This window comes from Camelus bactrianus, chromosome 6, assembly GCF_048773025.1.
Source record: "Camelus bactrianus isolate YW-2024 breed Bactrian camel chromosome 6, ASM4877302v1, whole genome shotgun sequence".
Classification (NCBI taxonomy): Eukaryota; Metazoa; Chordata; class Mammalia; order Artiodactyla; family Camelidae; genus Camelus; species Camelus bactrianus.
Window position 1 is genome coordinate 9,669,105 of NC_133544.1, and position 27,711 is coordinate 9,696,815.

Here is a 27,711-nt window from a genome sequence, read left to right on the forward strand (position 1 = left end):
CAGGCAGTCAGAGAGGGTTTCAGTGAAGGTTTCACTGAAAAGATGACACTGAAGCAAAGACTTAAACTGGGAACTAAGCCATATGAATGTCTAGAGAAGACCGTGACAGTAAGAGCAAATGCCCTATAGGGGGAGCTTGCCTTAGGAGCTGTGCCAAGTTAACAAACTGGCCAAAATTAGCAAACTGGCTAGAGTGGCTAGAACAGAGCGAAAGCGAGATTACCAGCAGACCTCAGAGTGGAAGTAGGAAGCCAGGTCATCCAGGGCCTTGCAAGCCAGGATTTGGAGACTGGTTTTTATTTTGAGTGCAGTGAGAAGCCCTGGGGGGTTCTGCACAGCAGAGTGAAATGATATGACTTAACATTTTGAAAATATCCTCTGGCTACTGTGTTGAGATGAGACTGTAGGTGGTCAAGGACAGAGGGGACAGAATAGGGGAGACTCTTCCAATAATTCAGCAAGATTTGATGGTGGCTTGAACCAGAGTGACAGCAGTTGATGTGGTAAGAATTGGTTTGATTCTGAATTACTTTACAAGCAGCAGGATGTGCTGAGGGATTGGAAGTGGGGTGGCAGAAAGGAAGTCAAGGTTTGGACCTGATCAAATGGCAAGATGAAATGGTTATTTACTGATACGGAGAAGACTGCAGAAGGAGCAAGTACAGATGAGGAAGGCGGGGATTTAACTGTACAGATAAAGTCTGTGGTGCCTACTAGACAGTCAGTGGAAATACCAGTGGGCAGTTGACTCAATGAGTCTTCTGTTCTGGGTGGACATCCATGCTAGAGACTTATAGCTATGAATCTTCAGCATACGGATGCTGGTTAGCCATGAGACTGGAGAGATCACCAAGGCAGGAGATGCAGTTTGGGAAGAGATAAGAGGAGAGCATCTGCGGTACCACCACAGTCTGCATTGGGTTGGTAAGGAAGCAATGAGCAGACTGCAGAATTCCAGAGAGGCGAGAGGACATCCCGGAAAGTGTTAAAAAAAAAAAAAAATCAATCAAACAAAAAACCCCCCAAAAATGAAAAAACAACTTCCTAGGAAAAGGCAGCTCAGAAAAAGTTCTGCTTTGCTAAGCTAACATTCAACTGCTTTGCCAGGGCTGGTTTTAGACAGGGATGCCAGGTTGTGGTCTAATTTTTGGCTGCTGTATTCATTCATTCATTCATTCATTCATTCATTCATCTGCGTGCTCTCCAGATACTACTTGTTTATTTCTATACCAAACCTTGAGACAAGTAAGTCCCATTTCTGGAGTACCCAGGATGATTTCTCAGATGAGCATTCAGTTGAGGATTCTTCACATACAACAAAATTTCCTTTTTTCCAAGCAAAAAAGCAAAAGAAGAACTTCTAGAATTTTCATCTCTGTACATAGCAATAATAGTCTCAAAGTCTCAAACTTACTCAGCACTCACCATGGATTCTGCTAAGCACGGCGATGCTCTGTCCAATTAAGGGGTCCCAATTACCCCAAAGAGAATTGTTTTCAATTCTAACAGCTGAAGAGAGGGCTCCTTTGAATACCAATAGTCTTTTTCTAGCCTTGGTATTGTCTAGACTCAGTGAATTTAAATGTTAAACATTCACTTAAGGAAAAACAAAAACAATCAACAGTCTATGCACACTTCATTCTTTATAACCCAAGGCAGATTTTGAAAACAAAACATTCAATAGAAGACATGGAAGCCTTAGTAGTAACTTATCTCTATGAGAATACTGACCCCAGGAGACTATGAAGATTCTGAGATTAGGGATCATGCTTTTTAGGTAAGCTAAATTCTTTATGGACCTTATCTCAGGTTATTTATTCCTCAGTGCACCCTATGAATTAGATACCAAGGAAACTGATGCACAGAGAGGTTTTGTAACTTGCCCAGACACACAGCTAGTGCGAGCTGGAAACCAGCTCAGACAGTGTGGCTCCAGAAACTCTCCTCCCAACTTCCCACTCTCGCCTGTGAGGCTTTCAGTCTATCTGTGTATCTCTACAGTGCTAGGCAAAGGCTTTTGTATCCAGAAGCCAGTTAGTATATGGTGCTGCTGGACCCATTTGTTTGTCTGGCAGCTGCCCAAGCAGGAAACCAAGTGAGAACCAAGACAAATTGCTATACAACGATCTCTTACTCAAAAAACCACCAAAATTCATGGAGCAACACTCAATTCATCTCCATTTGGTTTTTGAATTGACAGGTTGCTTTCTCTTTGAGTCAACACTATGCCATTAGTCATGTTGACTCAAGTAGAGATGATTTCATTTCCTTTCAACTAATTTTTGTAACTGCTTGGTAAGTGATAATTCATCACATTGGAAGCTGTTTTTTTCTAGAATTAAAACGTCAATTTGCAAAAGGTTAACAGTGTGGTTGGATCCAATAGTTATTTATCAAGAAGTAAACGCTAAAGAATTATCAACTGGGTCTTTCAATTTACTTTAAATCACTTTAAATTTACTTTAAACCTCAAGTCAGGGAAACCTCAGCTGTCATTTATATAGCACAGGTAAGATGTACAAAATACTACACCCAATGCAGTTGTGCTTTCCACATTTTCTCACACTAATAATACAAAAGAAAACCAATCTCCAGATTTGTTTCCCTTAAATAATGCTCCCAGCATTCTTAAGCTGAACTTGTCAACATTTTTTGATAATTCTTCTTGGTATATTTTCTCTCAACAGCAACACTATCAGTCTATGCTTAATTGCCTGGCCAATTCTTCCCATTAAAAAGTATTAAATGGTTACATGTTGCCTATAATTCACTTCAGTTGTTCATAAAAGATGCACATATGTCACACAGCATGAAACTAGCATGAAGCATGGCTAGTATGGGAAAAGTCAGCAGGGAGCTCTGAAATTCTGCTCAGGAAGTCATGGCCAATTCACTTTGTGTCTCCTATGGAGCTGAGTTCCTCAAATTCAGAACAGAGACAGAGAACACAAATACAGAAATCTAATGGCTGATGGTTTAAAATTCTCTTCAATTCCCTATGAAATGCACAAATAACTCTTAAGAAACAGTTTGTGCAATGGAATATTACTCAGCCATTAAAAGTATGAAACAATGCCATTTGCAGAGCATGGATGGATCTAAAGATTATCATACTAAGTGAAGTAAAGCCAGACAGAAAGACAAAATATTATATGATATCACTTATATGTAGAATCTAAAAAATAGTACAAATGAATTTATTTACAAAACAGACTCACAGACATAGAAAACAAACTATGGTTACCAAACAGGAAGAGGGGAGGGATAAATTGAGAATATGGGATTAACAGATGCACACTACCATATATAAAATAGATAAACAAGAAGGATTTACTTTTAGCATATGGAACTATATTCAATATTTTGTAATAAACTACAATGGAAAAGAACTGAAAAAAGAATATGTATGTATATATATATGTGTATGTATAACCAAATCGCTTTGCTGTACACCTGAAAGTAACACAATACTGTAAACCAACTATACCTCAACTAAAAAAAGAAACAGTATCTGTGTGCGCTAATGCCACTGAATTGCATAAAATGGGTAAAATGGTAAATTTTACATTTTGTATGTTTTACCATAATTTAAAAAAAATTAATGTATTTACTTAAGGAGAAAAAAATGCAAAATATATTTTTTTTTTCAATTTCCAAGCAAGCCATTTTAAAGGACTGTTTCATCTAATTTCACAGTTAATTAATCAACTCCAATAACATTTACTAGATTTTGAAAATGTGAGACAGCTGAACAGAGGAAAAAGACAAGAAAAAGACTTCGAAGCAGTCCTACTTCTCTGGACAAATGGGCCCATAAAAATGGACAGATTTTCTCCAAACCAACTTTGAACTTTTTCCTCTAGTCTTAGAAGATAGATTAAATTAATCACATCTACTCAGTCTTCTCTTGGTGCCAATGTGTGTATCCCAGCGGCCGGAGCAGCCTTTCAGTCTGGTTTCGACTACCACTCTGTTAAACCCAATAAGCTAAAGACCTGAGACAGTGTTAAAAGATTATGCTTCCAAGTCCCACGAGGCTCAATTAAGACTACCAAGAATTTCAAAACAAGTATAAATTCTTTACTTAATTATTTTAATCAACTGAGAAAATGCTTTTGCATATATTCATTATAGTAGACACATTAAAAAAATTGTTTTAAATATTTTCTTGGATTGGTACCATACCTCACATTTGCTACTGGATCATGTGTCAGTTCAATAGCAGGTAGAAAGAAATATTTACAGAAAAATGATTTGGAAAAGATCTCTATAATAAATTCACAAGTATCCAAAAATCGAAGTCTATTCCAGTAACTTTTTCCTTGGCCCAATTCTAGAAAGAACAACAAAAAAATTATGAATTTAACTTTTCCTACATGAAATCATATGTAACAAAATCAAAGTCCAAGACAAATTTTTATACCCACAATTTGTTTAGCAAAAATAAGAGATGAGAGAAAAAATCATATTATATATGACCATATTTGTAGACCCCCAAATTAATAACTTAAAAAACAGAAAAATATTATTAAACATTGCATTTAGTTACATAAGCATTTATTAAATACTGAATGACTATATCTATTACTTTTTGATTACCCACTATGTGCTAAGTACTTTGTACATATTATCTCATTAAATCCTGAAAAGTAATCCAATTGGATGAGCACATATTTATCCCACCTAAAAGATAAGGGTACAGAGCTGGAAAGTGCAGAGCTAGAATTCTGAGTAAGTTCAAGATCTCTGAGCAGTCAAATTAATGGTTTCCTTCCTCTCGTATCCTTAAAAATACTTTGAAGTAAAAGTCATATGTAAACACAGTATTACTGAAAATAATTCAGGTCATTACTTAAAGGATAATTTTTTCTCCCTTATTACATAAATATTTAAAAGCAAAACTCTTTTAATATTTAAAAACAAACAGAACCTCTATTCAAAATAAAACTTATTCTAAATGTGAGGTTCTACTACTGAAAAATGAAAATTTAATTAAAATAGAGTAAAAAAGAAAAAGATCAAAGTATACTGAGTATAATTTTTCTTAAATGGAATTTTATGAACTCTAATTTTTTGAAAAGTGGTGATCCATACTCAAAATGGTTAACTCTTAACAACCAGAAAATCCCATTACCTGCCTATGCTGGGTAACAGAGTTTAATAACCATTAAGACACCATGGTCAAAGCCAGAATACAGTAATTAACAAATTCACTAAGTATATATAGATGTGCACCACTATTTCTAAAATTAAAACTTTAATGAAAGGCTTTTGTCTTGATTTTAGTCAATAGCAAATTAAAATAAATTTGCATTTATTAACTGACAATTCCTAAGACATTATAAACCACCTAGGCTCATCAGATTCACATTTGTGTGTACTATCAAGTCTTTTCAAAGAAAACCCCCCCAACATTCTGTAATATTTATAATAGGAACATAAAACAAACTATTAGATTCATGGATATTCTACTTATATTTTAGTTTGAAATTCTATTCATCAGGGTAGAAAGCAGGCTTTCAACAATAAGTATAAATATTTTAATTTCTGTAGAAATTCAAGTATAGAAAGGCAGCCTAGAGTAATTATTACTTTCATTCATCACAGATCTGATTCTGTCAAAGATTTCTGAAACAAACCAAAAGAATTAGCTAACAAAACTCAAAATATTAACATACTCTAGATATTTACCAATGTCGGCCTAATTATTCACGGCAAAATAATACATAATGTATGTCATATCTAACTAAGTCCAACCAATTTGTTTACTTTCTATTTTTTTCAAAATAAGAGACAATGATTACTTACGTTCAATTAATTTTTGAATGACCTCGTGTCTCTGTTCTTGTTTACGATTATAACGTAGAAAAATGCACAGAGTTCGTGAAGCGGCCTTTTGGACAGGTAAGACATTCTTAAAGAAGTAAGAAAGACAATTAGCCCAGCCTAATAGTATATACTCTGAGTAATATGGCCCCACAAATCAATTTTAACTTACTGGTTAAAAGTAAAAGCAGTGCTTGTCTGCCTCTCAAATAACTGAGAAAGTGTCTTCCTAATTTAATGTTACTATCACTCAGGCAAATCAGCTAATCCATTGCATTGCAAAGTTAACGTAATTTGGCACAGTCATTTCCAAATCATCCAGGTTTGATTTATATTCAACTCTCATTTCCTTGCCACCCCAGCCACCCATTCTCTTACTCATCCTCTGGGCCTTGTCATTCAATTTATTCAACTAACATTTGCTAGAACATACCCTTTGTCAGATACATCACCAAAAATGGGCCACTTCTAAAATATAAACTCAAATCCCATGATCACGTACCCTTCAGATTCCTCTGGCTTACTTCTGCCTCTTCCACCTTAATACCATTCATTGAGATCCCTGGTCCATGACACAGGTAAGGCTGAGAACCCAGGGACACCATATCAACCACTCTTACTACTGTTTTAAACTCCTTTGTCTTTTCAATTTCTGTCACACCACTGGGCAGAACCTTAATCCTACATGAATTCAACCATCCATCTTTACTGGGCTTGGGTTCAAACTATGTATTAGAGAAAAATCTCTCAACCAGGTACACTGCACCCAGTATAAATTCATGTTCACCATCTTGACTTACATATAAATATTACAATATCCAGTTCTTGAAGAGTCAGACTATTACATTGGGGATCCTTGAAATTCAAGTAGAAAAAATGACACATTACTGAGAGAGTAGTGCCTGCTACCTCATATTTTATACAAGCTATTTTCATTCTATTGAGCACCATTCCATGTGGGGTTTTTATTCTGGTGAATGTAAAGGAAGAATAGTCACTGTGAATTAGAACAGAAAATTTAAGAAATGTATATAAACAGAAATATCACTAGAATTAAGGAAAGCAAATTTTAGATAAATGAACTAAATAAAACCATGTTACTCTTTTCTTTCATTTTGTATATACTAATAGGATTTCAAATGCATAAATACTAATCATATGAAAATATGCATATATTGTACCTCATAGTGTAAGGTAAGTTATCATTTGGGCCAGAAATCAAAGGTAAACATAATCTTAACAAAACACATGAAAGCCAGCTTAAGGAAGTTGTGATGATCTGAGCACGTGAATAATGAATGCAATTGACTAAAACATTATTTAATATAAAAATATGAGTCTAAAAGATCCAAAAGAAAGAGACAAAACCAAAAACAAAATTCATTTGTTACCATTGTCACTGGCTACTGCACCAACTCCTAGCTCTGAAAATTGATAATTAGAGGGGGGAAAGTAACAATTTACCCTGTCTTTACATTAGGAAATATATTTTAGGGCAATCAAATTACCCAAATAGATGAAAAAAGCATTTCTCCACAGAAGAATGCCATAAAAAATGTAGAAAAAAATGAAAGAATTTTAAAAATCACTCTTTTGCAAGTTCTAATGAAATAGCTAAATTCAGGCAAGGATCATCAATGGATGCTAAAGCTAATGGACAAAAGGTCGATGGGAAACTGGGTATTTAGAGTGTTGAAGTGTTCAGATCACAACACAGACCACATGGGAGAAAACGTAATTCTGCAGTGGACTAACAGAGCTGTCACCACCTGCTCATATAAAGTTCTATGAGAATAGGTCCTCTGTCTCTCCCATTCCCCACTGTGTTCCTAGCACCCAGAACAGTACTTGGCACGTAGTAAGTATAAATTTTGTTAAATGAATGAATGACTATTATGACCATTAGATGTAAAACTGAAAATACAAATCCTCCAGAAAATATTGAAACAGACTATATGTGTCTTTTCTGATCATGGAAAATGTACCACAGTAATCATGCATCTCCTTTTAAGTGTGGAATTACCTCCATGTAAAAGAAAACATAAAACAAATCTCTCAGGCTTAAAAGCATTTTCTTCACACTATGTTGTAAATCATTTCTCTTTCCCGATAAGAGAAGCTAAAAATATGGAAGTTTTCTAAACACAAGGATGCCGACTAAGTAATTAGGTTGAGACAAACAATTAAGATCAAACTTCACAGCGCTTATCACCAACTGTTAATATACTTATTTTACTTTACTATTTATCATTTTACCCACCACCATCACTTTAGAACGCAAGGTCCATAGAGCAGGATTCTGTCTGTCTTGTTCACTCAAATACCCCCAGCTCTTAGAAGAGTGCCTGACACATAGCACACACTCAAATAACTAATTGCTGGATAAAGTAATCAATAAATCCTGCTTGATTTTATGTGAAATTTTCTACGTAGTACATTCACACATTATCCTCTGATAAGGAAGTTACCATTGTCAATAGCACTTTTAAGATGATTACCATTCACACATTATCCTCTGATAAGGAAGTTACCATTGTCAATAGCACTTTTAAGATGATTACCATTCACACATTATCCTCTGATAAGGAAGTTATCATTGTCAATAGCACTTTTAAGATGATTACATCTGTGAAATGACCTTCTACACCTAGGCTTTGCTTGGATACAGGAAACAGACTTCATGTAGAGGTGTTAGTTCGTAAGTATATGCCTATGTTATTCTACTTAAGCCGTGTGACACCAGTAATGTCATTTTTTTTCTCTTTTTAATCTTTGAAGATGAAACTGATTTGGGGTTTTTGAGACGGCTACTAGATTTCATTATCTCCCTTTCTTTGAGAACAGTGAGAATTCAAAATACTTTTTAAATATTTTCTAAAACATACACATTATGTGGAACTTTTTATACTTCAAAAAATGGTAGTAGGATGTCATATTCAAAGTACAGTGAACTGTGGGTTAAATAATACTGTCTGGAAATTTTTATGAAAAAAAAACTTACTCTATGGGAAAATTTGAGTATAGTCTCTTTTACCCCTAATTTTAAGGTTATCTATATAGTGGGGCATCCATGTTTTTTATATAAATGTTATCTGTTACAAGCCCCTGTGTAGGCACTATAAAAGAAAACGTAACCAAACAAATATTAAGGGGCTTAAGGGATACCCTTAAGGCAAAGGGGCATAGCTGAGGCCACCATGCATGAAAGGTGTACATCGGAGCAGAAGGCACTTTGCAGTTGAGTTTACTACTCCTACCAGCCTTCTCCTTGAAAAGAAGTGTATCAAGCTTGGAATGAATGTGTTAACACTCCCCTGTTCTTCCCTTTCTCCAGTTAGGAAGCAGCTGATCAAACGGAGAACCTATGAGGAGGCAAGAGCAACCCTCCCCCTCCCCCAGACAGAAGGACATGAGTTTGTTGCTCTAGTCAAGAGTGTAAAGAATCTGGTTAATTCCAAAACAGGCATGAGTTCAAGAGAAAATCAGTTTATAAAAGATACCAGGCTCACATTTGTCATCATGACTGTGAACATTCTTTGTAAGAAACGATAATAAATCTGATCACTTGATATGACATGTGGCAGACAGGCATATTTCTGGAGCAGCTTCTCGTGAGTTCTCCACTTTAACGAGGCTGCAGCTCGCTGCTCAGCAGCTGTGAGAGCTGGAATCAAGTCAGGCAGAGATGATAACTGAAGAAGAAAACACATCAGAGAGAATCAAAGGTAATTAAATAAATCAGCTGCAGCATTCAGCCAAATTATTCAGTCTCACAATACACTGGGGAAGGGAAAACTCATGCTCATTTCTGAACTTAAGAGGCATCTCAGTTGTCATGGAAAGATAATTGTTTAGTGAAATCAAATACTTCTTTAAAAATCTGTAAGTAAAATTTATGATTACTGGAAACAAAATTTTGAAAGAGACGGGGACTCAACTCTTCTAATTAAAGTAAAATTTATTATACTTCACTGTCAGCAAACTGACCTTCTAAATTCCTACTCTTTTGTTCTCATCAGTTGCTATTCTGAGAATAATAATTAATGCTAATAAAAACAGAAAATATGAATGTAAACCCCAAGGACAATAAATAAAGATCATGGTAATACAAATATTGTAGAGGAAATTCAAGCTGTTCAAACTCCAAAAGACAAGTTTACTGAGCACCTACTCCGTGGCAAGCACTATTTTAAATGTTTTTCACACATTCTTTCACTGATTCCTCACAACAGCTCTGCAGAGTAAGGAAATCCATATAACGTCCAGAAACTTCTCTGATACATGGAATTTACCTTATTTTCTTGAACACTGCTTTCTCCACCAGTAGACATAAGTTCCAGGATTTCTGGAAGATGATCTATGAGAGCATCTAGTACCTTTTAATAGAGATATTAATTACCCTTTGTGTGATGGCAAGGTTTTTCTAATCTTAGACTAGTTAACTTACATGTCAATTTCTACACAGAAATGGTGTTATTTACCAAAGAGAATTTTGGGCGTTTCTATTTTCTTGCTCGGTCACTTTCTTGCTGGAACATCTTAGAAACATTATCAACTGCCTTGATCAAACTCCCTTCGAAAAGAGATTAGTATGTCTGCCTCTTGAAATTATTCAAATGGTCTAGATCTGAGACAGCCAAACAACATGCTCAAAAACTGCCTCCCAACTTCTGAAAGGCAGCTTAAGTCGACGACACCCTCAGTGATGTCTAATGTTGAGGGGTTGAGCTTTGGCAAGCTAGTCGTCATTTGGGTGGATAGGATATATTAAATACAGCATCAAAATTAAGTAAAGCCTCCCCTCTCCAAACAATGCTAAGAGAAATTAAAAGGCATAAAATGTGATATAACATATGATTACATTGTGTAAAATTTTTAAAACCTTTATATAGAAAAAATAGAAAATGAAAAAATATAAGAAAATAGAAACAGTGATTAGAACCAAAGGTACTCTTTTGCCTGTCTACTTTTTGACAGATCCAAAATTTTCCTTAACAAACAGATAAAATATATACTTTAAAACCTAATACTTTTAAAAGATCTTCCCAATTTCTAGTCTATAATACAGTGGTTCCCTGACTTGAAGCTTTTGGGACTAGTCAGCTATTAGTGTTCATGCAATTCCCAAGAAGCAGAGGGAAAAAAAAAAAAAAAGGAAAAAGGCATCAATATATTCAGACTTAACATAAAAGAAGTAAAACCCAAAGAGTAAGAAGATATTACCTCCAATGACTCATCTTGTAATAATGTTATTAGTTCTTTATGTATCAAATATACTCCAGAATTCAGAAGTTTAGACACCTAAAATGTAGCAATAAAGACTCTCAGATTTGAGACTATTAGACGTATGAAAGTTACAGTAGCAATTTTAAAAACTAATCCCTGTTAATTTCTTCTAAAATGGGACTACAATACAAATATAAAATTAGATTTCTAGAAAAATTAACTACATACATAACCAACTTACAGTCTGCTTCCTAACACGCTGGAGTGTGTGGACATATGAGGGTGGGGAAGCTCACAGGTGGGGTGGGAAGTGCAGAAGAATGGATTAATCAGTCATAATTTTCCTATCACAAGCAATAGTATGCCTGCCCACAGATGCCTCTAGTTCATATTTTAAAGTCTTAGAGCCCAGCCTTACGAGCATTCACCCCAGTTCAGAGCTCCCAGAGAGGGCAAGTCCTGCCGAAGGCCAGCAGCCATACGGGGATAGAGAAAACTCCTTAGCAAGAAAACTTGGAAGACTTTTCCCATCAAAGACCTCAGTCAGCATGAGAGGAGTTGGAAGAGTCTAAACTAATCCAACTCCTTTTGAAACTTCTTTTTTTTCCCCTCCAGACAAGCAATGGTAAAAATATTCCCACTGAGAATCAGAATACTTATTACACCTCTTATAAAGGAAGGAAATATTTTATTATATCACTTGCACATTTTTATGTGAATGTTTTGAAGTTGTAGTTTATACAGGTTTACTGCAATTCTAGCATACATGTACTTACTGCAATCACTCAAGAATTATATCCCAAACTTCAACCTCAACAGTTAAAAAGTTAATTATACTCATCATTAAGCTTAAATTAATTTTTGCTTACATTATGGAGAGGTTTTGTAATGGCTAAATCTAAAAGCTACGCTCATGAAACACAGTCCATTTGCAGTAAAAACTGTAAATTTGAATAATATATCTCTCAATTTTCCATTTGTTCTCAAATTCTTAAGTTTAGGTATAAAGTTAAATATAAATATTATAAAGCATATAAAAACTGATTTTACTTCCAAATCTGCAACAGCCACATCCACACCACAATGCCTAGCTTAAAGTAAGCGTTTAGCATAGATATAGTGAATGAATGGATTAATAAATGGTAAGTGAATATATTTATGTAAATGAATTCTGTAAATATTCTAAACAGAAAATTATGGGAATTTTTTTAAAATTTAAGACTAGAATATGAAAGAGAAATGGAGTCTATATCTTTAAATAAATCTGTAAAGAGAAGAGTACAAAATATCAAAAAAATCATCTAGTAGACAGAATTAACAACAAATGTAAAGTGGTATCACTTTTTCAGACTTACTTCATGAAAGCAAATAGCAATAGTGTATCTGACTGGTACTTCAGGGTCATGACAAAGGCAGAAGAATGTAGAATAGAGTTCCATGTGGAAGTTTTTAGGATCAACAAAAACAATCATGGCCTGGTGGAGGTGGAAGGGAGAAGATGAGCAGGAAGGAAAGAATAATATGCGTCAATACCTAATAACATACCATTTCCCTTAAATTGAAGTCCCGTCCTCTGAATCATAATTTAGTCAGAAATCTATTTGGAAGATCTAAATGCATGCAAATAATCCTAATTATCTACATAGAGATAAAATAAATCACACCAATATTTACTCAGCACCTACTATAAATACCAGACATAATGCTAAGTAGCAAGTGTCAAATATGGCAATATTTTTAATGCTATCTATTCATATGTTTTTAAGTCATAATCAAAATGTTCAGCCAATACGAACGTATAATTTATTACCGGAAAGTTATAAGCACAGTTCTTCCGTACTGAAATATATTTCTTTTCTTGCTCTAAGATTTGGGGTGGGATCTGGTTTTCATTGTGTCCATTTTCTTGTTGCAAACCCAATGTACAAAGTTTCTTATAAAACTCCAAAAATCTCAAGTGTTGATCTGGAGTAAAAATTCCTAAAATAAATGTAAAATCTTTGCTCAACATTTTAATTGAAAACAAAAAGGAAAAAGAACAAAGAAAAATGCAGTAAAAACATAATTGGAACCAAATATTTAAATAAATGGTTAGAAGTTATAAATAAAAGCAACAATGAAGAAACTTGTGGAAAAACTCTAATGGGTCATCACCTATGTTAACTTTAATAATATTTTCATTTTAATTTCAATAGTATAAACTATGCAATATTGGAATTATGCTTACACTAATTTTTGCAGCATGTATCACAGCATGCACCACTAATGAGTCAATACAATAATAATATAGCAGCCATTCTTGCTAATTACTTGTGGTAAATATTCTAAAGTTGTCTACAGAAAAGACAAGCAAATGTGTCTGCAAAGAAGGAGCTTAAAAACTGAATCTAAAAGATGGCAAAGTAAACTCAAAATATTTTTGATCAATGTACTGGCTCCATATTCCCACTCTAGCTTCACAAGCTAGGAACTCATCATAGATTGGAATATTTTTTATCAACAGTCTATTAAAAGTCTATAATCCACATAAAAATGTTTTACTCTCCTAGATTGTTGTAACTTAATTAATGCTTACATTATTTTAGGAAGCTAAAAAGTGAGTAATATGTTCAAAATGCCAAGAGGTGTCGGTATTATTCCACATTCTAAGCTGAACTGCTCGTGTATCTATTAACTACTCAGCATACAGCTAATAAGGGTACACTACTATGCACCAATAGTTAATATGCCTGAGCTTCTATTATCATATACCAACTAATACATATATATAACATATTCAGAAATTTCAAGGGCTATGCCTACCTCACTCCGCCATTGTTCTTTCATATAGGCTCTAGTAGTGAAAAAGCTATTTCTAACTGTGTTCTAAATTATGCTATCAAAATTCTAAGATCTCTTAAGACATTACACGCTTAAAAGGCAGGTTTTACAACTGAACAGCTGAAGTTTAGTGGCTAAGGTAGAAGAGGGAAAAATGATCTATTATCTTGAAATTCTTAGGGTATATCATACCATATAGTCCGTGGCATAGTTTTCCTAAATGGAAAGATAAGGAAATAAGAATTGATTCATCTGCTTTGAAAGATTTTTCACAAAATGATTTCACTAAGGGAAGTATAGTTTGACTTCTGTCATCTGGAAAACAAAGAATAAACATAGTTTAGATCCAGCTGCCCACACTGCATATGTGAAAATTAATGTATATACATAAGTTCCAGAGAGAAAAATTACTGTTAGTCTCAGGGTAACAGAAAATAACTGAAAACAATGATGATGAAGGTATGACACTAAGAAGGGGTGAGAGGAGAGTGGAAATCATCAAAAACTTTAATGCCAGGCTGAAAAGTTTGGACTTGCCAGCAAAGGCCATATGGAAAAGAATATAAAGAGTGATTACAAACTAAAAAGCTAAGATGATTGAGAATCTGAATAACTATAAGAAAACAGTACTAATATAAACACACGAGTAGCAGGAATTCTCTTCTGCATACATCTCACACCATGCTGCATTTCATCATTTCATTTTTGACTGAAATTAAGTCAGTTTATATCACCTTCTCTATAACAAACTTCTTCACTTTTACTTCTTAGATGACTTTTTTTTTCCTTTTTAAAAGTTTTTCTATTTTATTGAGTTATAGTTAGTTTACAATGTTGTGTCAATTTCCAGTGTGGAGCACAATTTTTCAGTCATACATCAATATACATATATTCATTTTCACAATCTTTTTCACCATGAGCTACCACAGGATCTTGTATATAGATGACTCTTTAAAAAGTAAGTTGATTCTTTGAGTATGCCTGCTTAGGCCATAAGTTTCTGTTATTAACAATATTTAAGTTTTGATTCCAAATATTCTGAATTTCAGAAATGAATTGGTAGTTCATTAAGGGTCTGACAGTAGTAAAGCGATTTAGAAAGATGTCAGTGAGGACACTACTGGAACTGGGCACTGAAGGAGAAGCAGCTGGCTAGGAGAAAAACAGAGGGGAGTGTGAAAAAAGAGAACATGGAAAGGCCAGAGGTGTGAGAACTGGCAATGGCAAGTGTAGCTGGAACAATGGCAAGTGTAGCTGGAGCACCAGGCCCCAGAGGAGTGGGAAAGAAGAGTAGGAAACAAAGCCATGAACACACGTTAGGACAAAGCTGTGATAACCGAGTGTGGGGCAGGAAAAGCAAAGAGATCAGAGATGACGCCAGGGTTTCTAGTCTGGGTGCCTGCAGGTGCCTTATCACCAGGACAAGGAGATCCATTAGTTCATTTATCATGGAGTACAGTTTTTACTCCTCTGGTTCATCAAAGCCTAAATGACTATTCTGTAACATCCACACATCGTAACTGTACGCACTGCAATAACCTTTAAGAAGTTCTCCTCGATCAGTTAAAATATTGTTAATCCAAATAAATGTAATCCTGCAGTTACACAACAGCGTTCTGCACCTGAGTACTTGACATCTGCGCTTCCAGATTTCACCCTATCAAAATGGCTAATTTGCACTGATAAACTATTGTCCAACGTTAGTCAAGAATCCAGTCACATACTCAGTAGAGCAACTAATGGTCTTTGTGATTTGATTTATACTCCTTGCCCATTCCCACTAAATACCCTATCCCAGATCCCTCCTTCCGTGGCTGTGAGATTTCTAGCATTAAAATATTAAGGAGAGAAAACTAATTTAGACATTACTCTGATCACGATCTCTCTTACGGTCAGTTACTTGAGCAAGTTAGAAGCTCATCACCGACTCAAATTCTTAGCCTCACACACTCGTCAGTTAAGTGCTGATGAGAGACTAGAGTGGCATGGAATATGCAGCAACACCGGGTGCCACGAGGGTAAAAGTGGCAGCAGAGAAGCCATCAGAAGAGAGAGGACCACAGCGAGGGAGAGGGGAAGGGAAGCTTAACATTCATCATAAAAATTAACATGAGAAATTCCGTCCTGCAGCTACCTTTACTCTTTATTAGTAACACAAAACATGGAAAGCGATGCCTTCAGATGCAAAGACGTGTCCACGTGAAGATTTACCTGTATCAAATATGTCGAGCAGATTAACCAAAGTTTCAAAAGCTGCGAGCCGCACACTGCTGCCTTCATCCCTAGAAAGTTCTATTAACTCAGGGAGCACGACACTTTTTGTAAGTTCTGTCCTGCACAATAAGCAATGGAAGAAAATAAATCAAATCAATCAATGCTTAGCAAGAACTTATTAAAAGCAACTCACTGAGCCAAGTGCTGCAGGAAATAGGAAAAATCATAAAAATATGGCTCCTGCTCTCCGGAAGCTTGCAGTCTGGTTGGGAAAGCACGACGGTATAAACAGAAGAAACATCAACAGCAACTGCATGGGTGTGTAGGCAGCTCAGGGTAGCTGCTCATTATATACTCATTAAGTAAATGCATGTCTCTGACAGCAAACGCAGTTGAACAATAAAGTTGAATATGTATTTATTAGCCACGTCTATCTCTTTTTTATTACGTATTTGTTCATTTTCTTTGCCCACTTGTCACATTATAAAAGTTGAGGAGAAATAAGGCATCATGGTAGACCTACGTATATGATACAAATATTTTCCCTCTTTCATTACTTTCTCTCAGCAAACTGGATTATGGGTGAGTGATTTTTTTGAGACGTAGATGTGGGTTGTATACTGCCTAAACTAATAGTTTATGAGAATATCTTTCTCTTGCCTCGCGTGTAAATTCTGCACCAGCCAGAAACATATGGAATAGAAGTCTACAGACAGCTTGATTCTATTATCTTTGCAGAAGTCCAGTTTTATCAGTCTAGATGCTAGTAACTACAATTTAACCCTTTCATGATATTAAAAGAGGATAAAACAGAGGGTCAAGAATAACAAAATGAAGGAAATAAGCAAGCTTGCCCAGAGCCATCCAGGAATTCTGGGGTCTGGCTGTGTGATACAAATCTACCCAGGGGCTGGCTATGATTTGGGGTCCTCTGATGGTAGCTTTCCATTCCAGCTTAAATACTGATGACGATCCTGAGTTTTATGGCTAGCTGGGTCATCAAAAACAATTCGAGGGACCTTCTCATTTGTTTGTGCCTGTTCCATTGGCCTGTTCTAAGGAGACTGGGTCTGAAGAAATACTGAGGACCTAATCATCTCCATCTCTTTTCACCATATGAAGTTGCCTCAAGCGTTTTTGCTCAGCCCTCCCCTACACGTTCCCTCTTCATCAACAGACTTCCAATCTGACAAAAGACAAAAATAAGGGCAGAGGACAAGAACCAATTCTACAGCCTGCCTCTGACAAAGGCAATCATGAGTCTAAACACACACACATACACATATACATACACACACATATATACATACATATATATACACACACACATACACTATATATTAGTTTGTATTTATCATACAGTATATACACTTTAGTGTCTGGCTTATTTCCCTTAACACACTGTTCTGAGATTCATCCATGATGTAATATCACATACATCAGTACTTCACTCTTTTTTATTGTTGAATAGTATTCCAATGTACAGACATGCCACATTTGATTTTTCCCATTTACCTATGAATAGACATTTGGATTGTTCCAGTTTGGGCTATCACAAATAAAGCTGCTATAAACATGTATATGTAAAACAACTCTTGTTGTGGACATATATTTTCACTTCTTTTGGATAAATACTTAAGAGTAGAATGGCTGCGTCATATAGATGTATGTTTAACTTTTAAGTAAATGCCAATCAATTTTCCAAAGGAGGTTCCACCGTTTCACATCTCCACCAGCAATGTATTAGAATTCCAGTTGTTCCAAATCCTCATCAATACTTGATATTAACAGGCTTTTTACACTACACAGTCTAGCAAGTGTGTAGCAGTATCTCACTGCAGTTTTAATTTGCATTCCATTTATGACGAATGATGTTGTACATCTTTTCATGTGCTTTCTGGCCACATGTCTTTGTACCATGTCTGTTAAAATATACTGCTCATTTCTTAACCAGATTGTTTGTAAGAGTTCTGTACCATTGAGTTGTAAGAGTTCTTTATATATTCTGGATACAAGCTTGATGTATGTGTCATGAATAAGTTTTCCACTCCGGGCTTCATTTTTTGTTTTGAAGAGTAAAACTTTATTTTTTTTATAAAGTCTAATTATCACATTTTCTCTTTCATAGTTCATGACTTTTATCTAAATAATCCTTGCCTACCTCCAAAGCTGCAGAGATTTTTCTCCTATATTTTCTTCAAGAAGCATTACAGTGTTAGCTTTATTATAGATTTCAAGTTAGCCTTTGTGTATGGTGAAAGGTAAGAGTTGATGTTAACTGTTTTCCCTTATGAACATCCAGTTATCCAAGTAATGAGTTTTAAAGACTTTCCTCATTGAATTGCTTTAACACTCTATTGAAAATCAACCGACCATTTATTTGTGGGTCTATTTCTGGATTCTCTCTTTTGTTCCACTTATCTATATGTTTATGCTTTACCAACACTACATTTTTTTGATTACTGTAGTTTCATCATAAGTCTTGAAAACAGGTAATGTATGATCTTTGTCCTTTTTTTTTAGATTGCTTTTGCTCTTCTAGGTCATTTGCATTTCTATATAAATTTTAAAATCAGCTTTTCTACAAAAAGCACAATTTGGGTTGAGACTTCACTGAATTGCTGGATCAACTTGGGGAGAATTGACATCTTAACAATATTAACAATACTGAGTCCTTCCAATCCATGAATATGGTACATATATATTTGTTTTTAAAAATTTCTCTGAACACTGTTCTGTGCTTTTTCAGGGTAGAGTTTTCAGTGTGGATCTTGTACATGTTTTGTTAAATTAAATAAATGGAATTTAAAATTTTTCATTTTCTAAATATCTTCTGCTAGTATATATGATTTTTGTATATTAACCTTGTATCCTGAAACATCCTTAAATTCATTTATTAGTTCTAATGGCTGTTTTGTAAGATTTTCTATGTAAACAGTGATGTCATCTATAAATAGAAGATATTTTAGTTCTTCCTTTCAGATCTTTAGACCTTCTAAGTTTTTGCTTTCTTGCCTTGTTTCAATGGCTAGAATCTCCTGTACGGTACTGAATAAAAGTGATGAAAACTATCCTTGCATTCTTACCTTAGGGGGACTGCATTCAGTATCTACCAGTAAGTATGATGTTAGCTGTAGGTTTTTCATACATGCCTTTTATCAGATTAAGGAGGTTTCCTTCATCCCTAGCTTTCTGAGAGTTTTTAGCATGAATGGATGTTGAATTTTGTCACATACTGTAATGGGAGGATTTTCAGGCTATCTTGTTTACTGTATCACCATAATTAGAAGTTTGATCAACTTTTCCAAAAGTAAGTTCTTTCTTTCTAATCTGAATGCTGCATGTTCTTCTCCTCCAACAATGAAGGATCCTTCTGTAGATCCATGTTTGTTTCCTTTTTCTCTTTAGTCATCCCTGTACAAGGAGATGTCTATTCAGCACACTTGCTTTCCTATAAGGATTGTGTATGACCTCTTCTAATACTGTTCACTATTAATCTGATAGTCTATGAATTGTCTTCTTTAATCCTAATCTGGTGCACTATCCATAGTAGCTTTCTAGTGTTTTGAAGCTTCTGTTTCATATGGATAGGCTAGCTTGAAAAGAATCTCTTAATTTTGCTTCCTGATCATCTTACTAATAAATAATAGTACTTATTTCTGGTTAAACTAAAGTGGTCAGTAAATCTTCCCTTGCCAGCCACAGCAAACATAAACTTACAAACCCAATTCTGTACTGTTTGTTCTTGGGCCTCTTCCCAAATGCCTTAGAAACATGACTCCCAGTGCAGTAGTGGGGGCCCTCTCTAGCAAATTGGGGGCAATCTCTGAAGTTACCTCTTCTTAATCCATTTCACCTACCTCAGGGCTTCATCTAGCCTTGATTGGAAGAAAATTCCTCTTAGTAGCTATCAGACTTTAACAATACTCCTAATTTCCAATGCTGAAGGAAAAAACTGTGTACCTCTCTTTATCAAAGGGAGGATAAAGAATATAAACCAGGTCTTAGTAGTTTTCAGCCAGCATAACGTGAAAGTCCTATGATTGTGTTCTTAATAATACGTAAGAACTCAAAATTAAATAAATATGCATATAATCAAACAAATTAGTTTAAGTGCATTCTAACTTAACAAGCTAGGTAGATTCCTTCTAGTTTTACTTTTATAAATTAATCCTTAAGCAACAATTCTATACTAATTTTCAGAAGACTAATTTGAACACACTTGACCTATCCATTGTGTCAAAATGTCAGATGACAAAAAACAGAATACAAAAAGACAACAGTATATTCTCTTAATAGGTTCTGCTCCTGGTTAAGGAGCACAGATCTGGGCAAGACTGAATTATGGTCCACAATGATCCAGAGTCAGTCTAGCCTTAGAAGACCTAACAAAAAGAAAGAAATTGGTTCTGAGATCAAAATTTAAAACCTGATTCCTCTGTTGGAGTGCTGAGCTTCCATAAAACACTTAAGCCCTACTCAGCAAGGGTGGACACAGGACAGAGGACACGACTCTACCCTGAATCTGTATGACATTCCAACGTCTTTCTAAAGCCTTAAATATTGACCCAGATTTTTTTTTTAATTAACAATTATACAGATGGCAATGACCTAATTGTCCTTCCTTGGACAAATTTAGGAAAACAAAAGAACCAGATGAAATCAGTGCAATTTCTAGTAAAAATGAGCGGTTCCAAAGTTTTTTGTACCAATTTTGGATACTTAAAAAAAAATCTGTTTCCCAAGATGATTTTGAAATAAAACTCCCTTGAATATCATACTTATACCTTGACAGGAGGTTAGTTTTCATAGGGGAAGAGAAGAGGCTGTCTGCCCTATCCCTCTCCTTCGTGAGCTTCACTTACCCAAAAGGCAAGAAAACCAACAACGCAGACAGTGGACGTGCAGAGCTGCACAGGGGGCAAAAACGTCCACTCGGTAATTCCATCAGAAATGACCCAATAATACAGCTGCCAGCCAGAAGAAACGCTACAGCTACAGTCTGAGCATGGTATATTACATTCCACATAGAGACATTTTCCTTTCCTGGATCTAGGTGTTTGGAATAATAACTAAGTAACTAGGTAAGAAAGACAGGAATTAACATTAACTGAATGCCTACCACCTTACTAATCATGTTCCCTTCTATCTCTTTTAATAGAGACACATCAGAAGTTGCTTGTTATTATCATCTTTAAACATCATACAAAGTTTAGCCCTTCAACAGCATGTTTTTACGGAATACAGAAGATGTGTGCCTGGCAATCCAGAAATAAAAATGTGACAAAAGTAACTGAAAGTACACTTACCCAATGCCCTGAGCTATATTTTCTAATTGCCGACACATACAAGATCGAACTTCGTATTCTACATCTTGACAGAGTGATTTTACCAAGGGAAGTATTTCTCTTTTAATGCTTAGAGAGGGAGGAACGAAACATGAAATGGGTATTTTAGAATAATTAATATTTTCAAAAAATTCATCAAAATCTTAGCTTAATAATAACAAACATACTTTAATGTAGAGCTTTATAGTTTACAATGTATATTTACATGTGTTATCCCATTTGGATGTTATCAGCTACTTTTAAATTGTGTATATGACTGAGCCATTTAAAAATAGGAACTAATTGGCAACTAAAACACCTTAGCTAAGATAAAAGGTTATAGGAAGTGGAATGTCTGATTCTAACAACCATCAACCAAAATATTCTTTAATTTTCTCTTATTCTTGTTTCATAATTATACAACGTTCCATTTCTTTCCATTTGGTATTTATCATCTAGCAGAGAGTAACATATAAATTATAAACATTCTCTATAAAACCTCAAGATAAATTATTCAAAATAATGAATTCAAAGCAATAATGTAAAAAAGCAGAAATCTATCTTTATGTCATGTTTATCAATTTTTGAAAACTGTAATATAATATTTTATCCTCAAAACTACACTAAGCACGTGACAGAGAAGACTAAGATGGGAAACAGGAAAGGTTACCCTTATTGATTTTGAAAAGCCATATTAAGAAGAAACGCATCTGAATAGAGACTTCTGAGAATTCTATATACTCTAAAGTTAAAACAGCTCAACTGTAGGCAGTATGAAATAATATAAATCTAATTTAATTATTAATCATAGTCATTATACATTTTAAGTCAATTTAACAAAGTAGACAAAAAATCATATGCAAATACTCACGCATGGGCATCAAATTTGTTGGTCAATTTTCCTAAAATTTTACAACTAACTAAACGAGACTGGACTGTTTGGGAAAGTTGTGCCTTGGAAACAAGTGGATTCAAAATCTAAAGAAAAAAGATTACAGAACAAATTCACAAAATTTTATATATTCTTGACACTAATATCAGCTATTTTCTTCAAAGACTATTTTCACTTCCTATATGTTATTATAGAACCTCAATCACACATGAAGGTGCATAGCTATTCATCACTGGGACTACTTCGTTTGTCTTCTGGATTAATAAGCTAAAGAAGATGATAAATTATGTAATCAAAAACAATCAGGCACAAAAAAATTGCATTAAAGCTTATGGTAAATTCTCTAGAGATCTGTATGCACGTAAGTATAGCTGTGAAATATGCATTTTTTCAAAAGAAAAAAGCAAGTTATCAGATACTGAAATTTATTTTTATTCCATATAAATTAATTTTTATATTTGTCCTAAAGCAAGCAAAGCATTATAACTTCAAGTAGATTCTATAATTTGAATACAACAGCCCAACTCTGATACTGTATTGTATATACGCTCGACACTCAAACTCAACAGCATGATGGACTGTAAAGAACTATAAAGATCAGACCCTGATTCTGGTACTAGCTCTTTTATTTGTCTAAGTACGCATGCTATTTCTCAACCCAAGGTTTCTCATTTACTTAAAATGGACATCAGAATACTAGGTTGTACTAAGACCCTTCCAAGTTCTAAAATTCTATGACTCTAATCAAAGGGTAGACTTTTTCCTCTTGACAAAGTAGCCAGAATTACTCACTGCATAATGACAAAAATAATTTAAGAGTCAAAGATCTGAAATAAAATAAAAGGCATATATATTTAAAAGCTTAAAAACTGTATATTAAATAATATATGGCATTCTAGAGTAAAAACTGCATTCTACCACATACCACTAGTCAAAAAATATAAATAACGTATCAACATTAAGTTCAATACTTAAATATGCATAATCATCTAAATGTTTGGCATCAAGTATACAAACACCCTTATAACTGAGTAAATCTTCCCATTTTCAATCAAGTGTTTTGTCATTGAGATAGGACCATAATCTGTATGAGAGCAAAGAAGGGACAAAGACACTTAATGAAATCCACAGAGGACATTTCATTGATAGATTTTTTCAACCATCATATATTTGAAAGGAAATACATATAGAAATAATGTTCAAAAAATAAAAAATAATTTCTTTAGAGAATAAATTTCTTAATTTTCCTATTCTCTCATCTGAATCTAAAACTTAGAGAAGGATCTATCAAACAATGCTGAACATTAAAAAGCAAAAAACAAATTGGTAATAATATTTGCAACAAATGTAACAAAGGATTAGCCACCTTGATAGATAAATAGCACATAAAAATAGTGATCAAAGGATATGATTAGATAATTCCAAAAAAATAAAGTTGATATAATACATGAGAAAATATTCAACAGCATAATAATAAAAAAATTTCCAGTTAAAATGTAATTCCACTTTTGGCCCATCAAATTTAACTGGAATGCTGTTTCTGGTCAAAGTCCAGAGAAACAGGCATTTTTCTCATATTGCTAGTCAAAAGCCTTAAGAATATTAATGCCCTCTGACACAATCATTCTACTTTTTTGGAAGTTACAGTTAAAGAAATTATCTGAGAAACAGGAAAAGCTCTACAGAGATGTTCATTATTGCCTTATTTTGATAGCAAAACACTGAAAACAGACTAAAATGTTTAATAAGTAAGTAAAATATTTTGTAGTTACTACCAAGTGAGTGACAATGAGGAAATAATGATGAAAATAATGCTAAGTGAAAAACAACCATATATAAGTTCAACATGATCACTAACATGGCAAATAGCATCATATACAGGGAAAAAATGTGAAATGAAAATATATCAGAATGTTAAAAGTGGCTAAGCGTAGAACCATGCTTCTTCTTCCTTCTGGTTTCTGTACTTCTCGAATTTTCGATAATGAGTATTGCTGCTTTCAGAGTAGAAAATAACTTTATTCTTTTTTGAAATACCATTTTTATCAAAAACAAAAACAACAAAAACCTTACAGAGACCCAAATAGTAGTATCTACCCCAAAAAAACAAGGTATTACCTCATGCCTTAGGGTTTCTTTGGGCAATACTTCTATCACAGACAGAAGAGTTTCCAGCCATGCGTTGCTGACACCTGATTGACAGAAATAAAACATGTCAAACTGACTTTCTCACTTACAAATTAAGTTTCAATTTAGCTATTAATATTTATAATAGTATTTAATAATAAAATGGAAACAACTATTTTGATTACTGTTGTAAGAAGTTTCTATTTTTTGTCTTGGCCAACATCTGGAAAACGTTTGTTTTAAAAAAATATATTGAGGCGTTATCTTTAACCCAAAGCGTGCACTTTTGTTGCACTATAATACTATAAACATAAATGTTGTAAAAGAAACAAATCTAAGAAGAAATTATAAATCATAAGATGAACTAATGGGTCTTCAGGCTTCAAAGACACTGAATTTTGTGGGCTCTGTAGGGAAACAGCCACTACTATTTTTAATCACACCAGTGATCAACTCTTGGGCAGCGTGGCCTCATTCAGTTACGGTCATCAGACTAACATGATTCAAATAACATCATGGCCACGTGTAAGAAGCAATAAGTATACGTATACAATTAAGCATGCCAGGCTCTGACCTGCATCCCTGTGCTCCAGATGTAGCAGAATGACTTGGAGGAAGGAGTGGGCATACGTATGAACTGACACTGACTCCTCCTGGAGAATGGTCAAAAATGATACCGCAGCCGTTAACTGCATTTCCACTCCTGCCACAAGCAGGGCTTCCTGTATAATCAGAAAGAGTTTGCTATTACATAGATGAGAGAGCAGAAGTTATAATTTTAAAAAAACCAAGGTCATATTCCACAAAATAACTAGATACGACTTTTAAGGATATATACTTCCTCTTATTACTTTAGCAAAACGATACTAATCTGCTCCTGATTGTTTAAAGTCATTACATCCCCATAAAGTTCAAATGTCTTAGGACTTTATAAAATAATGCTCTATTGCTTTATTGCATAAAAAGTATAAGAAGTACACAAACCTTTAGATAATAAAAATTGGCATTTTTAATAGATTTCAATTTGTTTTGCTATTTGTATTGTACAGTTTGCCACCTGGAACAACAATGTGAAAGCTCAGACAATCGAATGTGTTTTTTTACTTGTATTTCTGTTCCAAAAAATAAGTATTATGCATTCTACTAAAAAAAGGGATTGGTTTAAGATTGTGCAAATGTATTTTCACCTTTAAACAACTGACAAGGGCTTAAATTACCATGAAATAACACTATTTTTTAAAATATAAGAATGTTTTAAAAATTAATTATATTCATAGCCATCTCCACTCACCTTTTAAAGTTAAAGCTTACATTGGGATAGTTTAACACATCAACGAGTCAAAAAAAAAAAAAAAAAACTCTCTTTCATATAAACCTCATCAAAGGTATTACCCTATAGTTCTCTAGAAGACCGTGTGGCTGTGTGTAATATAAAGGCAGCTAAAAGAATTACTTTGTTTAATCTATCATGGCAACTAATGGAATTTCCCTTGAATGACTACTTTATAACTGAGATAGTAAAGTTAGTAGAACAATGTGGAAATTGCAACCATAAAGCAAAGTTTCATATCTCTTATCTTAGGAAAATTGATCTTCCTGCATTATTTCCTAATATATAAAATGTGAGTTATCATCTTCTTAGATTTGATTTAAATCATTTAAACAGAGCTTTTATGACTTACCAGCTTGTGCAAACTGAGCATTTAAATAATGACCATTGTACATCCCACTGTCTCCTCTACATGACCCTTAGATATCTAGTACAAATCTCATCTTGTCCACACCTGAACTGATCTCTCCCCAAAACCTGCTCCTCCTGCAATCTTCTTCATCTCAGTAAACAGCTTTCAGCCCAAAAACGTTGGGGTCATCCTTAATGCCTCTCAGTCCCTCAGTCACCATAATCAAATGATCAGTCAATTCTGACCCAAAATCTGAGCACCTATCACCTCCATCACTACCATTCTCATCCAAACCATGGTCATCTCCACCCTGAGTTATTCCAATAACCTGTTAACTAGTTCCCTGACTAGATCAGTGCCCCTCTACCATCTGTTGTCTATACAGCAGCCAGAGAGATTCTTTTTAAAAAGTCAGATCATGTCACTTTTCTGCTCAAAACTCTCCAGTGGCTTTCCATCCCACTTAGAAGAAAAGTCAAAATTCTTTCAATGACTTACAAAGATCTCTTCCCAATTCTTCCTTTTCCCAGATCTCCACATAGTTGGCTCACATAGTTACAAGCTTCTAATCTCAAATATCACCTTTTCAATGAGCCCTTCCCTGATGACCCTATTTTAAATGACAGCTATCTCCTTGCCCCAACCCTCACAAGCCCCTGACAGATTTATCATCACCCTTATCCAACTGACAACATATTCATTTGCTTATGGTCTATCTCCCACATCTAGAACATAAGCTTCATGAATGCAAAATTGTGCGTCTGTTTTGCACATGACTGTATCCCCAACTCCCAGAGCACATGGCAGGCATTCAGGAAGGAAGTGCTGGATGACTGAGTATCTCTTACCCTTTCACCTAAACTTTCTGCTCTGGATGCTCTCTCCCTTCACACACTTTTTCCACATCTCCTAAAAGGTGGCTTCAAGAGATTTTGAAGTGAGTCCTAAAGATTAGGGATTGGCAGAATTAGACACAAGGCAAAGCAAAGAAGGATCACATAGAAAAGTATTCTCAGTTCCCTTCCTGGCATGTCATTAAGGAGATGTTCCTGCTATCTTCCACCCCAACATCTCTGTAACCATGATTTAGACCATGTACCCAGAGTCCCTGATCCAGTGCGGTGGGCCCACTGCCAGCCATCATGCTAGGAGAACCCGTGTCATTGTACCGGAGAAACAGACGCAGAGCTGTCAAGTGTTTTGCTGAAGGTCAGCCAGCTTGTAATTGGCAACTCTAAGACTTAATCCTTTGTCTGCCTGATGCCAAAGAAAAGCATGGAATTCTTCCTCGCAGATTCTGCACTTCAAGGCATGGCTTACTTCAACCCCAAGCCTGCGTGTGGTATGTGGGAGATCTGGCAGCGGCTATACTGTAGCAGCTGTTTGTGTGGTAGAGTTAATTCCCAGAAAACTTATCACATATTAGGGTGGCTGATTTGTGCTGTGTTATGTTTTAAACTTTTGTATCACACACACACAAACGTCATTTTACACGTTTTTTCAACCAACAGTCAATTATGTATCTTAAGAGTCCTTGGCTGAAAGATAAAGAGAAGGAATGATAAGGCGTAAGTAAAGCAGAGCAGCAACTGGTCTC

General features: G+C 34.9%; 1 protein-coding gene across 3 annotated transcripts in view; it reads right to left on the reverse strand.

The window, feature by feature from the left end:
- PPP4R4 (protein phosphatase 4 regulatory subunit 4) overlaps positions 1–27,711 on the reverse strand; it is an 89,461-nt gene that overhangs the window by 15,774 nt on the left and 45,976 nt on the right. For all 3 annotated transcript variants that reach the window (XM_074365087.1, XM_074365085.1, XM_074365088.1), the window contains 13 exons: positions 25,007–25,154; positions 24,424–24,497; positions 22,285–22,391; positions 21,396–21,503; positions 16,084–16,205; positions 14,065–14,187; positions 12,863–13,032; positions 12,408–12,527; positions 11,050–11,127; positions 10,119–10,202; positions 9,336–9,518; positions 5,809–5,914; positions 4,186–4,333 (listed from right to left, as the gene is read on the reverse strand). In XM_074365087.1, the coding sequence (XP_074221188.1) occupies positions 4,186–4,333; positions 5,809–5,914; positions 9,336–9,518; positions 10,119–10,202; positions 11,050–11,127; positions 12,408–12,527; positions 12,863–13,032; positions 14,065–14,187; positions 16,084–16,205; positions 21,396–21,503; positions 22,285–22,391; positions 24,424–24,497; positions 25,007–25,154 (1,571 nt within the window). The remainder of the gene's footprint in view (positions 1–4,185; positions 4,334–5,808; positions 5,915–9,335; positions 9,519–10,118; positions 10,203–11,049; positions 11,128–12,407; positions 12,528–12,862; positions 13,033–14,064; positions 14,188–16,083; positions 16,206–21,395; positions 21,504–22,284; positions 22,392–24,423; positions 24,498–25,006; positions 25,155–27,711) is intronic.